General features: G+C 46.8%; 1 protein-coding gene across 1 annotated transcript in view; it reads left to right on the forward strand.

Annotated features, from left to right (window-relative positions):
• Window positions 1-12,136: 12,136 nt before the first annotated feature.
• CSTPP1 (centriolar satellite-associated tubulin polyglutamylase complex regulator 1) overlaps window positions 12,137-15,935 on the forward strand; it is a 236,756-nt gene continuing 232,957 nt past the window's right edge. The window contains exon 1 of the mRNA XM_088459449.1: window positions 12,137-12,287. Within this exon, the coding sequence (XP_088315575.1) occupies window positions 12,245-12,287 (43 nt within the window). The 5' untranslated portion in view covers window positions 12,137-12,244. The remainder of the gene's footprint in view (window positions 12,288-15,935) is intronic.

Below are 15,935 nucleotides of genomic sequence, written 5' to 3' on the forward strand. Positions count from 1 at the left end.
GGTGGGCAGAGTTGGGGGCGGGCCTGCTGGGCTGCATCATTAAGCTCCGCCCCCTCATGGGAATTTGCCACGAATGCGGCTATTTAAATAGGGGTGGGGCTAAATGACGCAATTGTCATAGAATCTTGTCATTCGGCCCCGCCCCCAACACATGGACCCGCCGATCCCCGGTCATAGTCTCACCATTCTGCCCACTTCACTAGGAAGTGGGCAGAATGCGGGAGAAGTACCTACCCTTCCGGGGGTGCGGGGGGGTTACCAGAAAAATCGGGAGCCTCCCGTGACTTCCGGGAGGGTAGGCAAATATGCCCTGCATCCATATTTAGTTATACTTACCGTTGTGCAGTCCCCAAAGTGCACCACTGCAGTGCCTGGCCGGGGCTGTAGAGTATACTTGCCTACATTTCCTATTTCCTTTCTGGGAGAAGAGCGGGGAGGAGAAGCAGGTGGTGGCAGGGCCTGATGTTTCATGTCATTAAGCCTCGCCCCCTTGCTGTAAATTACGCATATTTAAATAGGGGTGGGGCAAAGTATGCAAATTTCATAGAATTTCATCATTTAGTCCCGCCCCTTACTCGGGGACCCACGATCTCTGTGAAAATTCTTACCATTCTGCCCACCTCACTAGGAAGTGGGCAGGAATGCGGGAGAAGTGCCTACTCTAACGTGGGTGCTGGTGGTTACCCAAAAAACTGGGAGCCTCCTGCGACTCTCGGGAGAGTAGGCAAGTAGCAAAAATCACAGGGAAAATGGTAGTGGCCATTTTCCCGGAGACCCGCGCATGCGCAGTAGATTCTGGCATTAACCCAGAATCTACTGCGCTGCCAGGGAGGAGGGGGCCCAAATGGAGGCTGAACGCGGGCCCCTTCCTCTCTTAAAACGCCCCCGATATCTGCTATTTATAATGCGGTTTCTTCAGAGACATTTTTTTTAAAAACACTCCACATACAGTAATAGTCACATTTTTAAAAGATTTATGCATGACATAGAGCACAGGTTCTCAAACTCGGTCCTCAGGGCCCCCAAACAGTGCATGTTTTCCAGGTCTCCTCACAGAATCACAAGTGAAATAATTAGCTCCACCTTTTGGATCTTTTAAAATGTGTCAGTGAGTAATGACTACACCTGTGCACCAGCTGGGTGACCTGGAAAACGTGACCTGTGTGGGGACATGAGGACCGAGGCCCTGATTCAGAGCCGGACGCTCTGACAGAACGCTCACTCTGAATCAGGGCCGGGCAATTTTTTTTTTTAGAACGGCCTCCTGGCTGCTCGCATAGCTGTGGGTGACCACCCACAGCTATAGCGAGCGGCCAGGAAGATGGTCAAGACCATCGCGACCATCGGGCTTGCGACGAGACCCTTGTGGTAGGGTCTCGTTGCCACAAGCCCCAGAGAGATTTCGGCTCTAACACAGCCGAAATCTCTCCCACTGACATCACTCGAACGGAGGCGTTCACATGGCCCCCGGCCCGCCCACCATAGGGGGCGAGCTGTCACTCAACATCGACAGCTCGCCCCCTTTTATGCGAAACCCGGAGCGACGGAGTGCCCGTCGCTAAACGGGTCTCACGCATGCGCACTGGCCCACCATCGACCCGGTTGCGAGCGCACAGCGCTTGCGACCGGGTCTGAATCAGGCCCCGATATGCAAATGAATGCAATCGCAAAGCTGTTGCATAGCCAACTTAGAAAGGCCCACTACCTCTTTTTCACATCCATAATACCGTGCAGTCCTGTGTATACATCGGGAACATCGAGTAACATCGGCCCCTCACGCACAATGGCCCTCATTCAGAGCCGCTCGTTAGCGGCAGTACGCTCGTTCCGAGCGATGTTTGCACATCTGCGCATGCGTACGCTTTTTAGTACGCATGCGCGAACCAGTCAGTGCGGTCGAAAATCGTTTGTACGCTATATAGCGAGTGCCTGCTATTTTGAGTGACAGAATGAGGCGTATGTGGGTGGTAACAGGGGAAGGTGCTTGAAAATGGGGAGTGGAGATCCGAACGCAGGCGTGCTTAAAGGTCAAAACGGGCGTTTTATGGGTGTGTATATTTAAAACAGCAGCGTCATTGGCCACGTCACTGGGTTATTTTAGAGCCAGAACTGCTCGCAAATTTGTGGTAGCAAACACCAACCACAAGAATAGCGAGCAGTTCATACGCTGGTCGATGTACTCGATTAATCTAATAAATAGCGGACATGACGTATGGTGCGAGCGGCCAGGGGGCGTTTTTAACAAATAAACGAGCGTATGTTTTGCTCGTTCGTTCAGACTTAGAGGTGTGAACAGACTGCAATGTGCGTACGGATCATTTGAATAGCCACCCCTTGTTTTTAAACGAACGACCGCAAATAGCGAACGGCTCTGAATGAGGGCCCATGACAGCAGGTCTGACCTTACTCAGAAATTGCTAACCTCGTCCCACGCAGTGAGTACTCATGTTGAGGATGACGTCGCAGTGGCTAATTTATGCACGCCCAGGCAACAGCGTTCAAATGGACAGGCACGCCTGCGTTTCTCTGACCACTCCCCCGTCACCACCCCCAAACGCTGACGTCCTGTCCCTCGATCTGCGATGGCTTTCTTTCTGCATGCGTGGTCGCGTCCTCCTTCAGCAGAGTGCAACGTAGGGCAGGCACATCTGCCATCCCGGTCGGCTCCGCCTCTCCTCACTGAAGTATACTGGGCCGTGATCAGGACATGTCCCAGCAGGCGCAGCATGGCCACGCCTCCTCCCAGCATCAGTCAGTGGGGAGAGATGGAGCTGACCGGGTGAGATATGCCTACCCTGCGCAGCACACGCTGAAGGAGGACAACCATGGAGCAGAGGTAAGTCGAGGAGGGGGGTGGAGCCGCGATGTGTGTGTGGGGGGGCTGGGACCTAGCCCGTGAAAATGTTGCTATGGGGCTCCCCTAGGTCTAGTTACGCCCCTGCTCCATGCCCTTGTTGGAATTGAACTTATTGCTCCAGAGCAGAGTTGTAAAGGAACAATCCTAACAGCGGTACACAGGCTGTGAACTGCATTGTCATAACCACAAGTGAAATATGAAGCGATCATGTACAGACAGTGAATGCAGTACGTTTGCCGGCTGAACTAATGTTAATGTTGCGTGCTCATGCATAAGGTTACATCTGCCTCAGTGTGGTCACTAGTTCCTATTGAATTGACAGACAGCATTGTCCACAAAATGTCTGCCTCCATGGTGGCAGCACTGTGCACATTCAGTGTTCTCCTCAGGCTGTTTTTGGCGGGTGCACCACCTGGCAAGAAACCGCCTACCACCCGGCACTTTTGGAGCCTGCAAGTGGGGACAGTATCTGGGAGCTGGATAAAAAGGACCAGATCCTACAGACTTTGCAGCTTTTCATAATCAGACGACTGGACTCCTAACAAGAAGAGGAGAATTAATATATAAAATGTTATTTCAAGTTTAAATAATAATGTCAGGGTTTAAAACATTTTTTTTATTGCGAAAGCCCCACCCGGCTACTTCTTGATGCCACCCGGCTGGAAACATTTTTTGGGGAGAGCACTGACATTATTATCAACTTTACACTGTACAATACATTGCTTACTTTCCCGGAATGCTCAGGAGACCCCCGGAGCATGTGCTGAGTGCACTCGTGTGTGCGCGCTATACAAATGTGTTTACGGGGAAGAAAATGGGGTTGGGCTTATCCTAGCTGTACAGAGGTGTTATGCACGACCCCGAGGCAAGATCACACACCCATCATGACATAATAATGCCCCCCACAGAGGACATGCTAATCTGCAATCCGAAATCCCAAAAATGTAAATCTTGGAAAGTACAGTATAAAATACAGAAGTCAAGTGCTATGGGGTAATTATATGTGCCTACCCCTTATAAAAATCCCAGCCACCCACTTCCTCAGCGAAATGGGTGGCGCAGGAGGCCGCTGACACAATTCGTGCTGAATCACGTCATTGTGGCTTCACCCCTGCGCCACAATGCTGGTAATCTCGGCTTTGCATAGCAGGGGCGAGGCTAAAATTATGCAATTGCACGCCCCCATACCCACCTACCTCCACGAGTCCTGCCCATTGCCGCCTCCAGACCCACCGAGCCCCCAACTGCCCCCCCACACAGTGTTGACCTGGCTGGCAGTAATACTATATGGGGGTAATACTTGTGACCACAGCTGTTCACCCCAAGACTGTTGCAGGGCACTTCCGCACCATGTGACAGTCCCCAATGCCCTCAGAACATGTGCTGTCATGATATCACAAAGAGCGTATCTAAGACCATATTCAAAGATGTACACATCTTTAGGCACATTCGCCTCTGCTTGACTTACTACTAATCATCATAAGTATTTACTTACACCTGCCCTATAAAAGGTACAAAATATACATATCCAGACAGCAGTTTATACGCTTCCATAATGATTTGAGTGTGCTAGATTTGGGTGAATACGCCTTTACAGAACTTTGCCTAAGTGAGAACTCTGATTCCCTCCCCCTGTTCCTCCCCGGCAAACAGGTGTGATACATGCAGAATATTTGTGGGTGTGCATAGCCGCATATGTGAGTTTTCCCTCCTTTCTGTGCATGAACAGTCCAAATCAAGCAAGGAACGTGACGCAAACTGGCGTAGGTCCAACTAGGTTGTGTTTTTTCATGATGCATCTTTGTATATGCTTATTTTATATAATGTGCATGTCTTTATTTTGTTCAGAGCAGGCTTAAGATTAAAGCTGGGTGCACACTGGAACGACCGGCAATCATTCCAACTCTCCTGACAATTTCCTTTGAGCCCAGAACAAGAGATATTGAGCGTACACACTGTGCAATTTGCTAACGACCGAACGATATATATTGGATCGTTTGATCGTATGTGATTTACCGTTGCTCCTGTACACACTAGATCAATTGTCGTTAGGATCCCCTGTAAATTTGAATAATGGGCTGTACAATAATACTAACAGACCCCCACATGCCTCCGAAAAAGTTCAAAGGCAGCCCCATATGTCCACACATATCAGAGTACAGAACACACAGTGATGCTTGCTACTGAGCTCTCAGGTACCGCTCTGCACAGGCCTGCCAGCATCCAACATGGCGGAGGACAGTGGGAGGAACAGGAAGTGGCAAGAAGGAGACATCAATTCGGAACGACATATCGTAGGACGTCCAGTTGAACGTACACACTAGGTAATGTGCACTATATCGCTAGCGCTATCGTCAGGTTTGATGTGAAGCATGATGTCGCTAGCGAGCGCGAGCACCTGCATATTGAGCGCACACACTGAGCGATGTAGGCGATGTGTCGTTACAAAACGGCAAATCAGCCCCACATCCCTCCAGTGTGTACCTAGCTCAAGACTCACTTAGGCGTGTCAACATTTTATTGTTTGTGAAGATACGTAAACTTGGCATTGTAAGCTCAGGCAGGGTGGCTATCTAACCAGCGTGCAAGTCAGATTTAGCGCTAATTAATTCATTTGCATTTTGGTTATAATAAAAGGAACCTTGAACCACATCAATATTCGAAATATCTCCAAACAGCTATTTTCCACTAAATCCATATGTAATCTAAGGGGCCTATTTATTAACATTAAACGTTCCCTATCAAAGTTTCTCCTGAACAATTTATAAAGCAACAGAAGCCGGGACATCGGCTCAGATAAGAGCTCGGAGCTCGCCCTGGCAAAGGGTGATAAGTGATAGCTAACGTTATCACTTTATTTCCAGGTTTGGATCTGGATTTTTTAACGCGCATGGTTAACACCAGCTAAAGCATTGGCTATCGGGGCCAAGGTTGGCTTTCGTAGCTTAGAAAATTGGGAATATTTCACATCTGCTGTATAGTTGCCGACCTTTTGGCTGCCTCCTCCAAGATCGGCACTGTAGGGGCGGATCTTGTTGGAGGTGGGCGGGTCTTGGATGAAGGGCGGGGCTCAGCAGGGGGGTGGGTCTGAGAGCATGACGACACAAATCACAACACTGTAGCCCCGCACCCCGCTATGCAATGCCGAGATTACCGGGGGAGAAGTGGGCCGCCGCAGCCGGGTGGTCCCAGCCGTGGGGCGACTTGTGCACCATTTCGGGTGGCCGGTAGTGCCACTCGATTTTCGTGAGCCTCCCGTCCATACCGGGAACGTAGGCAAGTACGATCTGCTGTAGTACCTCCCTGTTAAATTGGCCAAATAGTAAAATATTGCTAAAAACTTCAGAAAAACACCATTTTTGGACGATTTACCATTAAAACTGTTTAGTAAGCAACTGCTAAGAGAGCCGTGTGAATTGTAACTTATAGATGGAACTCTTGTTTCTGGCACTCCGCAGAATACATATACATTCAGTAGGACCACAATTAGGGTTCACATACAGCCATTATGAAATAAACACAATGACATAATGCATGGTTATACTACAGTGCTCCAGTATTCCCTTCAGAGGATTTCATGGTCTCCTCACCCACAAGCGAGAGATAGACAAGTGTGATATCTTCTGACAGTTTATCATATTATCGTTACCACCGAACAATACTGTCTGGAACAAATGACACCACACCCCAACTCCACTTAAACCACATCCATGACTTGTCTATGCCAAAGTCAGTGTGGCTTGCATATTTTCACCTGGGTGCACCCATTTGTACCTTTGAAAACTGGTGTTGTTGGAGATTATGTATTATAATCATACAGTAATAATACCAAATATGCTACTATTATATTGTAAATATACTATTGTTTTACCTGTAATATGATTTATACAACTCTAACGAAGTTAAATAAATTTAGAGATACAGATTATTTATTTAAGGCAGTGGTCTCCAACCCGTAGCTCGCGGTCTTAATTTTGATAGCTCACCTAGCTGCGGTACTGCTGAGTCAACTAGGAAGAAGGGACTTCTGACGCGCACTCCCCCGTTGCGTCGACGCCATGGGTGGAGCCACAGGGAAGCACGTCAGGTGATTGCAGCAGCCTCTATGGCTATCACCTGATGTGCTTCCCCGTGGTTTCACCCACGGCGTCTACGCCACGGCGGAGCGAGTGACTCCCGTTCAGCCCTACTGGAAAATCACACAGCAGCCCTGCCTATATCTTTTCCTCCTCCACCGCACTTACGGCTTTCGAGCCGGTTATTAATAGTGACATGTGCCTGTGCTTAAACCTTATTTACAAATTACCACGATTTCACTGTAATAATCAAATGCATTGTTGTTTTTTATTAAACATTTTTTCATTTTCATTAAATGACCTTCCATTGTTCGGTGTTAGCCAGATTTCTTTTTTCTACAATTTTAGTAGCTCTTCAGGAGGTTTTATTTTTTTCAAGTAGCTCACACCCAGGGGCGTCTCTATAATGGGTGCAGGGTGTGCGGGGCACACGGGCCCCCAGGTCCAGGGAGGCACCGCACTGCACCCATGTAATTTAAAACTCACCTGTCCGTGGTCCCGTGTCGGGTGTCAGCACTGCACAGAACACCAGACAATGGCCGCTGCGGCCATTTTTCCGGCGTTCTGCGCATGTGCAGTAGACTCCGGGCTCACTCTAGTGCGAAGAGCCTACTGCTTCTGCGGTGGCCGGCCAGCAGCCTCAGTCGGCTGCCGGACGCAGGGGAGAAGAGGAGGGGGCCCTGCACGGAGAATGCACACGGGCCCCCTCCTCTCTTAGGACGCCCCTGCTCACACCTCAATTAAGGTTGGTGACCACTGATTTAGGGCCTCGGGGTTTCATTACGAATCGCTATTGCGATCACAGTTGTGATTGCGCACTGCGATAATATGCTAATGATTGCAGTCGCAATGCCGTCGCAGCCAAACATAAGGACGCCCACTTTACTTTACACACATCCGTAATACTTTGCAGGTCTGTGAAACCATCGGTAACACTGAGTACAATCGGAGCCTCACGCACACTTGCACAAGCTCTGACCTTACTCAGGAATTGCTATAACCTCATTGCATGCAGTGAAAGCCCGAGCTGTGTACGGCATCGCAGTGGCTAATTTATGCACGCCCCTGTAACGAGGTTCAAACGCACTGGCACGCCTGTGTTTCACAACCACCCTCCCGTCACCACCCCCAAACGCTCACTTCCTGTCACTCACTCTGCGAAGGGGTTGCTTAGTCACTGCGATCGCATTGAAGTCTTCGTGCACTGCGATGCCGAGCGCAACAATCGACCGATTGCGTGCATAATTGCAGTTGCGATCGGTAATGAATCAGGCCCCCCCCCAGACTGCCCATGTTTTCATTTGGAAAACTTCAAACCAGCAATTGAAAGCCAGAGACTGTTAACTTTTTTTTTTGGACATATAGGATGTGATAGTTGATTAACTCTAATGCTGGCCACACACATAGCGATATTTTACCCGATCTGGTCGATTCCGACACATTGGAACGACAGATCGTGTAAAATATGGCCAAATCGAGAGTAAATCGTGAGTCCTCATTCACGATCACGATGCACGTCCCCGCTGGTCGCACATCGCATCTTCAGATCTGCCGTGCAGTAGTGCAGATCTGACAATCTAGGAGGCGATGCACTGTGAAAGTCTGGATGCAGGAGAGATCGTTTGAAGATTGGACACCAAATTGTTTGAAGATCGTGTGCAGAGCTGCCGGGGAGAGTTTCAAGGGAAATCGTACACAAATCGTACACATCGGCTGATCGTGAGCATATCGCCATGTGTGTGGCCACCTTAACATTGCTAAGTCACATTTGGATGCAACTCACCAAAGTGATTTCCTCACATTTGTGTCAGTAACACATTTTTAATTGTGAGAACAATATATTATACACAGGAATCAAAGTATTGTAGTGTCACAGAAGTCTGACATTTACATGCAATGTGCATATTAGGAGAAGACATACGCTGAGTTCCTGACGCTTATATATGTCAAAATCACAAAGTACTACCATTTGGTATAGGGATGAGAGATCCTTTACTGTATTTTAACAACTCTCCACTTGTCTGTGTTTCACTTAGAATATGATCAAATGACTCCTTACCCTAGCACTCATAATCACTTTAACACACTTACATGAATAATGGAGCGTACACACGGTCAGATTTGTCAGACTTGTCAGATTTGTCAGATGAACGACTGAACGATTAAACGATTTGAACGATTTGGACGATTTGACCAAAGTTTTGAACGATTTGAACGATTTGGACGATTTGACCAAAGTTTTGAACGATTTGAACGATTTGAGCGATTGAACGATTTTTAACTGCATTAAAATGAATGGAATCGTCCAAGTCTGACTGCAAACCCATCAGATGTCAGATATCGTTATCTGACAAACGGGAACGCGCATCGTTGATCGTCCATCGTTCAGGTATGTCAGATATGAACGATTTTTCATCAGATATGAACGACTGAACGATTTTTAAATCGTTATCGTCCATATCTGAAGAAAAAATCTGATCGTGTGTATGCACCATTAGTTGGGTCAGAGGTTCCCAAAGTCTGTCATTACAGTCCATGTTTTAGGGATATCCATGCTTGAGCACAGGTGACTTAATTAGTACCTCAATCCATTTGATTTAACCATCTGGACTCAAGCTTGGATATCCCTAAAACGTGGACTGTAATGGCGGACTTTGGGAACCTCTGAGTTGGGCGATTTTCCAGCATCAATTTTACGCCCCAGCTTAACACGGGAACAACTTTGAATTCACGGCGATAGTGTTTTTTAACCAAGGTCTTATAAGATTGCCTTGTACAGTAGACGACATTAGTCGTATTTGCTCCTGACGTCAACACGACAAGATTTAGTTTTGAGGTGACACGCAAAAGGGCCACGTAAAGTTGTCCATGAGAAAGACAGTCTCCACTCAGTTCACCTCCAGCCACGTTACTGTCTGTCCCTGTGCTTTATTTATTGTCATAGCAAACTCTTACCGGGAATTGGACTCGTTTGAAATGAGAGAATCGTTTGTCACATAAATGACAGAGGAACGGTAAAATAGGGCAATACTGAAACTTTGTATCAGTAAACAGGGCTTACATACATTTTTCTGGAGAAACCGGATAATACGGATCAATCTCTACATGGTATAAAATAAAGGCCCTCATTCAGAGACGGACGCTCTGAGCAGAGCGCTTGCTCTGAATGAGGGCCGTCCTCAATAAAAATGGAGCGTCCTCCTGGACGCTCGTATAGCTGTGGGTCACCACCCACAGCTCATACGAGCGTGCAGGATGATGGTCGCGACCATCGCCAGTGCGACCAGAAGCCTGTGGTCGGGTTTTTCGACCACAAGCCCTGGAGTGATTTTGGCTCTATCAGAGCCAAAATCACTCCCACTGACATCACTAGTGATGTCAGTGGGCCGGCTTCTGACGGTAGGCGTTCCCTTGGGAACGCCCCCGTCTGGGAGGCATGCCCCCGGCACGCCCACCAAAGGGGGCATGCTGTCAATCAACATCGACAGCACGCCCCCTTTGATCAGACACAACGAGCGAAGGAAAATCCTTCGCTCGTCGCGTCTCGCGCATGCGCACGACGGAGCTCCCTCCGTCGTGCGCATGCTCAGTGCACACCATCGACCCACTTGCGAGCGGACAGCCGCTCGCGAGTGGGTCTGAATCAGGCCCAAAGTCCATCGTCGTGATATATCATTAATAGTTTAGGCAGCGTAAGCCAAGAAACCGCTCAGACGTCCGTTTTTTCATTGATTGCATCACTAAAATGGTCACTGCTCGGCTCCCTTCTGTCATACATTAATGTCTCATACACCTAAACCTTCCTCCACAAATGCTCTATAGTACAGTGACAACTGCATCAAAATCCATCTCCCATACCTGCTGTGATCCCTCCATTCCAGGAGGCAGCCGGCACATGCAGGGACACGTGCTCTGACAGGGCTGGGTATCGGAAGCCCACCATCAAATGATGGCTGGGCTTCCACAATTGAAACTTTCGATGTGATGGTAAGTAATCATCACATCAAAAGAATTCGATGGCAAAAACTATTTAAATGACTGGTGGCAGGGGGCAGAGGCTAGCGACTCCCCCGTTCATGTCACGTACCCAGCACTCTCTGAGTTGATGTGCTGGCTCCACCTATACAGAGAATGTGCATGGGCACGGCAACTATTCTCCTGTTGCACACCCGCTGCTCTGCTATGCAGAGCAGCGGGTGTGCTTTACCCCTGTAGCCAGATGGCTGGCAACCATCGAGTTCCTGGTATTCGATGGAAAAAATACTTCCATCGAATCGGAAACATCGATCGTTGCTAACCGTCGGTTTCTGATGTCTATCCCTGCCAATTAATCTACCAGAATGTTTTTGGATGTGGGAGGAAACCCATGGAAACATGGGTTTCCAAGTAGCCGCGATGATCTTGCCGGCGCGAGTCATCGTGGCAATGGCCGCACTTTACGGCAGCCTGGATTCGCGGAATTTTATTCGCAGCCCCATAAGGCTATGAGCAAAATTCTGCGAATTCGGGCTCAGAGCAGGCCGCGAAGTGCCGGTCCGTTGCCGGCGTTTTAGCACCATTGCAACGGCAACTCGCACCCTTTGTGGCTAATTGGATCGACCTGATAAAACTCCACGTGGACAGGACAGTGGTGAGAATCAAACTAAGCAGTGTTAGGAGACAGAGTGAAAAGTGATAAGAAAGTGATAAGGTGCCAGCCAATCAGCTCCCATTTTTCAAACACAGTCTGCGAGATGATAGTTGGGAGCTGATTGGCTGGCACCTTATCACTTTCTTATCACTTTTCACTCTGTCTCCTAACACTGCTTAGTAAATAGACCCCTCAATGCCTCAGTGTTATGAGGCAGTAATGTGCTAACCATTACACCAACCATGCTGGCTCACTATAACATCTTATTTAGGACATTGCTTAAATATAATTAAAACAAATACACAGTTCTATTATTAAAAAAAATTATCAAAAAACACCACAAAAAAGTATTATTACTAGTATTATTAATAATTATTATTATAATATTATTTTTTAATAACCCAGTGTAATTTGAGAGCATACCTTTATGCAGCATATTACTGGCATTTCGTTTAGGAATAACAACATATGACCTAATATTTGAACGGCAATGCCGTGTTCTCCTAATGGTGGCTATGCCGCAAGGTGGTGGAACCATAGTGCAGCGCTGCGGATTCTGTTCTGAACATTTGCAAGGTGCACCGGGATGGGGCTGTTGCCATGGTAACCGGAGACGCGGCCTAGTTACCGGGCCGGAACCTGCGCCTACGTGCTGCCAATAACGTTTCGGAATCGGAGAGCATGAGCCCGGAGAGGCTGCTGCAGTCCGGGCGGGAGTACCTGGGTGAGAGCGCTGGCTGCTGCATAGATCACTGCTGTGCGGGTGCTGGGGCATGGCGATAGTCATTGTGCCGGTCTGTCACTGTGCCGTGTGCATCATGTATACTGCTCCGACCTTCACCTCATTGTGTCATTTATTTCCCATGTTAGAATTACATTACTAGTGCTAAGCAGGCTATGGTGTTATCCTCTGTGCTACATCTATAATACCTATATTGCTGGTCTGTAATGTGTAATAATATCACTGATTAGGCAGGAATATATATATTACACACTACATACATACATAGCAGCAATACTGTAGGTGTTACAGATGTAAAACAGGATAACAAAATAGTCTGTTTAACACTAGTAATGTGATCTAACATGGGAAATAAATAAAATATTATAATACAGGTGAATATCGGAGCTTATTCTATATTTTGAAAATGTACAATGTGTTTAGAATGCCTAATATAATAAGAATGTGGTGTCTGCCTGTTCCAAGTTGCACAAAAATCTACTTAACCGTCATTGTTTAGTGGGAACTCCTAGAAATAACCTGCACTTTGTTTTATCTGCATCCATCAAGTTACAGCTGAGCAATAACAAAAAATAATAATTTATTGACATAAATGCAAGAGATAGGTGTGGCACCATGCCCGCGGCTGGTAAGGGGTGTGGGGGGGAAGAGGTGCTTTGTGCCCGCGGTCACTTAAATAGGATAGGCTACATAGCAATCTGTGCACAGGGCACACAGTGAAATTGGTGTGAGCGATGAGTGAATAGGATAGGCTACATAGCAGTCTGTGCACAGGGCACACAGTGACATTGGTGTGAGTGGTGGGTGAATAGGATAGGCTACATAGCAGCCTGTGCACAGGGCACACAGTGACATTGGTGTGAGCGATGAGTGAATAGGATAGGCTACATAGCAGCCTGTGCACAGGGCACACAGTGACATTGGTGTGAGCGATGAGTGAATAGGATAGGCTACATAGCAGTCTGTGCACAGGGCACACGGTGACATTGGTGTGAGTGGAGAGTGAGTAGGATAGGCTACATAGCAGTCTGTGCACAGGGCACACAGTGACATTGGTGTGAGAGGTGGGTGAATAGGATAGGCTACATAGCAGTCTGTGCACAGGGCACACAGTGACATTGGTGTGAGAGGTGGGTGAATAGGATAGGCTACATAGCAGTCTGTGCACAGGGCACACAGTGACATTGGTGTGAGTGGAGGGTGAGTAGGATAGGCTACATAGCAGTCTGTGCACAGGATACACAGTGACATTGGTGTAAGTGGATAGGATAGGTTACATAGCAGTCTGTGAACAGGGCACACGGTGACATTGGTGTGAGTGGAGGGTGAGTATGATAGGCTACATAGCAGTCTGTGCACAGGGCACATGGTGACATTGGTGTGAGTGGAGGGTGAGTAGGATAGGCTACATAGCAGTCTGTGCACAGGGCACACAGTGACATTGGTGTGAGTGGAGGGTGAGTAGGATAGGCTACATAGCAGTCTGTGCACAGGGCACACAGTGACATTGGTGTGAGAGGTTGGTGAATAGGATAGGCTACATAGCAGTCTGTGCACAGGGCACACAGTGACATTGGTGTGAGTGGTGGGTGAGTAGGATAGGTTACATAGCAGTCTGTGCACAGGGCACACAGTGACATTGGTGTGAGTGGTGGGTGAGTAGGATAGGTTACATAGCAGTCTGTGCACAGGGCACACAGTGACATTGGTGTGAGTGGTGGGTGAAGAGGATAGGCTACATAGCAGTCTGTGCACAGGGCACACCGTGACATTGGTGGTGGGTGAAGGCGCTGCTACTACCAGTCTGTGTAGCGCTGCTGGTCACTTGGGCCACTCCTGCGACAGGCAAAGCAATACGATTAGAACAACTCAAATAAAAAAAAATTGTTGGCAGAAGCGATTTCATCGTGGGCGAAGCCACACATAGGTCCAGTTATTTAAATAATGGTGGTAGTACATGTCCATGTGCTGTATGTCCCAGGCATTTTCAATTGCAATCTATTGCTACATTAAAGATTTGTCAATATTTGATGCATTTGGGAAAACCTGTAATTATCTCGATATGCGATAAGTAATAATTTTAGTTTTGGTGAGATACATAGATGTAGTGAAAGTGATATATTGTTTTGTTGTTCATTTAACTACATTTAGATTTTAATTTACAGTTAATTCATATTAAAATTCAATAAATGTATCATGTCTGTTAACCTAGTCAAAATCCTAACAATGCTTCTAGATGTTGGTGCACGTTAAATTTAATGGAAAAATTTTGATTGGTCATCCAGTTATGAATATGGATCTTTGGCAAGTTTTTTTTTGTGTGTATGTTGGTCATGAAGTGTTGAAAATGATTAAATGTGAATTTACCAAGATTTTCAACAGGAATCTGTCAAACTGATTTTATTTTTATTTTTTCAATTGATGAATAATCAGATCATGGTGGGTTTTCTTACCGGGCAATGTCAACCAATACATTAATTTTACAATGTCATAGTAATGGGTGATTTGTTCAATTATCTGGTTGATTTACTGTTTAAAATGTGGCCAAGCTGTGTGTTAACATTGGCCATTATCATGTGTTTTGGTGCGTACACACGGGTCGATTTTTTTATTGGATGACTGAACGATAACAATGTCGTTATCGTTCATTCGTCAAACAAATTGTCCAGTTTCAGCCCCCAAACGATGAACGATAACTACCGATGTGCACTCCCGTTTGTAGTTGGTAGTTGCTGTTCATCACCCGAACCTCCTGTCCAACCTGACGATATTGTCAGGTTGAACATGTTCGGGGATGAGGGAGGGAGCCTGGCACGGAACAAAATCGTTCTTCATTTCGTTCAGTGTTTCTGCTCAGTGTCGTTAACAACACTGAGCACACCCCTGCTGGGGGGACACAGGACGATTTCGTTCTGGGAGAAAATCGTCCCGTGTGTACGCACATAAATGTTTATGTCTAGAAGTGAACAAATATAATCATCAATAAAAATAAAAAAAACACCCTAAGGTCCTGGTGCCTGTTACCTGTATCCTGGGACTGGATCACAGGGCTGGTTTGCTTATTGTCACTGCACCTGTAAGCTGAGCATCACAGACCATCCAGTCCCCCTTCTCTAGAATTGTTTGGGAGACGATTGGACGGTGCAGAGAGCTCAGGTCATGAGTTCGGATAATGGGAAATCCTGGGGGATCTGACTATCTAGTACACAGTGGTTGCAAGATCACAGGTTACATTAAGGGGGTATTAACTCTGAGTTGTTTAATTTAACATGGTTGCAGTATGGTGTATTACAGGGTTGGAAAAACAACAACCGTTTTCTTTATTTTTTTTTTAATAAAATGTTTTTGTTTTTAAACCAGTTTTTTTTTTTTTTTGCATTAATGTTTAAATGGATAAAAAAAAATGGAATCATGCTTGTTATATTAATACTCTGAAACATTGCTATGTATTAGAAACCTTTAATGCTTTCTAACATTAACAATCTGACGTTATTAGGGTTTGATATGATTTATTTGGCATCTTTCAATAAAACCAATTTGAGAATAAACATAATTAAAACCTGTAAAAGCACTTTTCAGAGACACACAAACACAAAAAAGGAGTTAAGCATGAATCTGCATACACACGTA

Source organism: Taudactylus pleione, unplaced genomic scaffold (assembly GCF_031769625.1).
Source record: "Taudactylus pleione unplaced genomic scaffold, aTauple2 ptg000911l, whole genome shotgun sequence".
Classification (NCBI taxonomy): domain Eukaryota; kingdom Metazoa; phylum Chordata; class Amphibia; order Anura; family Myobatrachidae; genus Taudactylus; species Taudactylus pleione.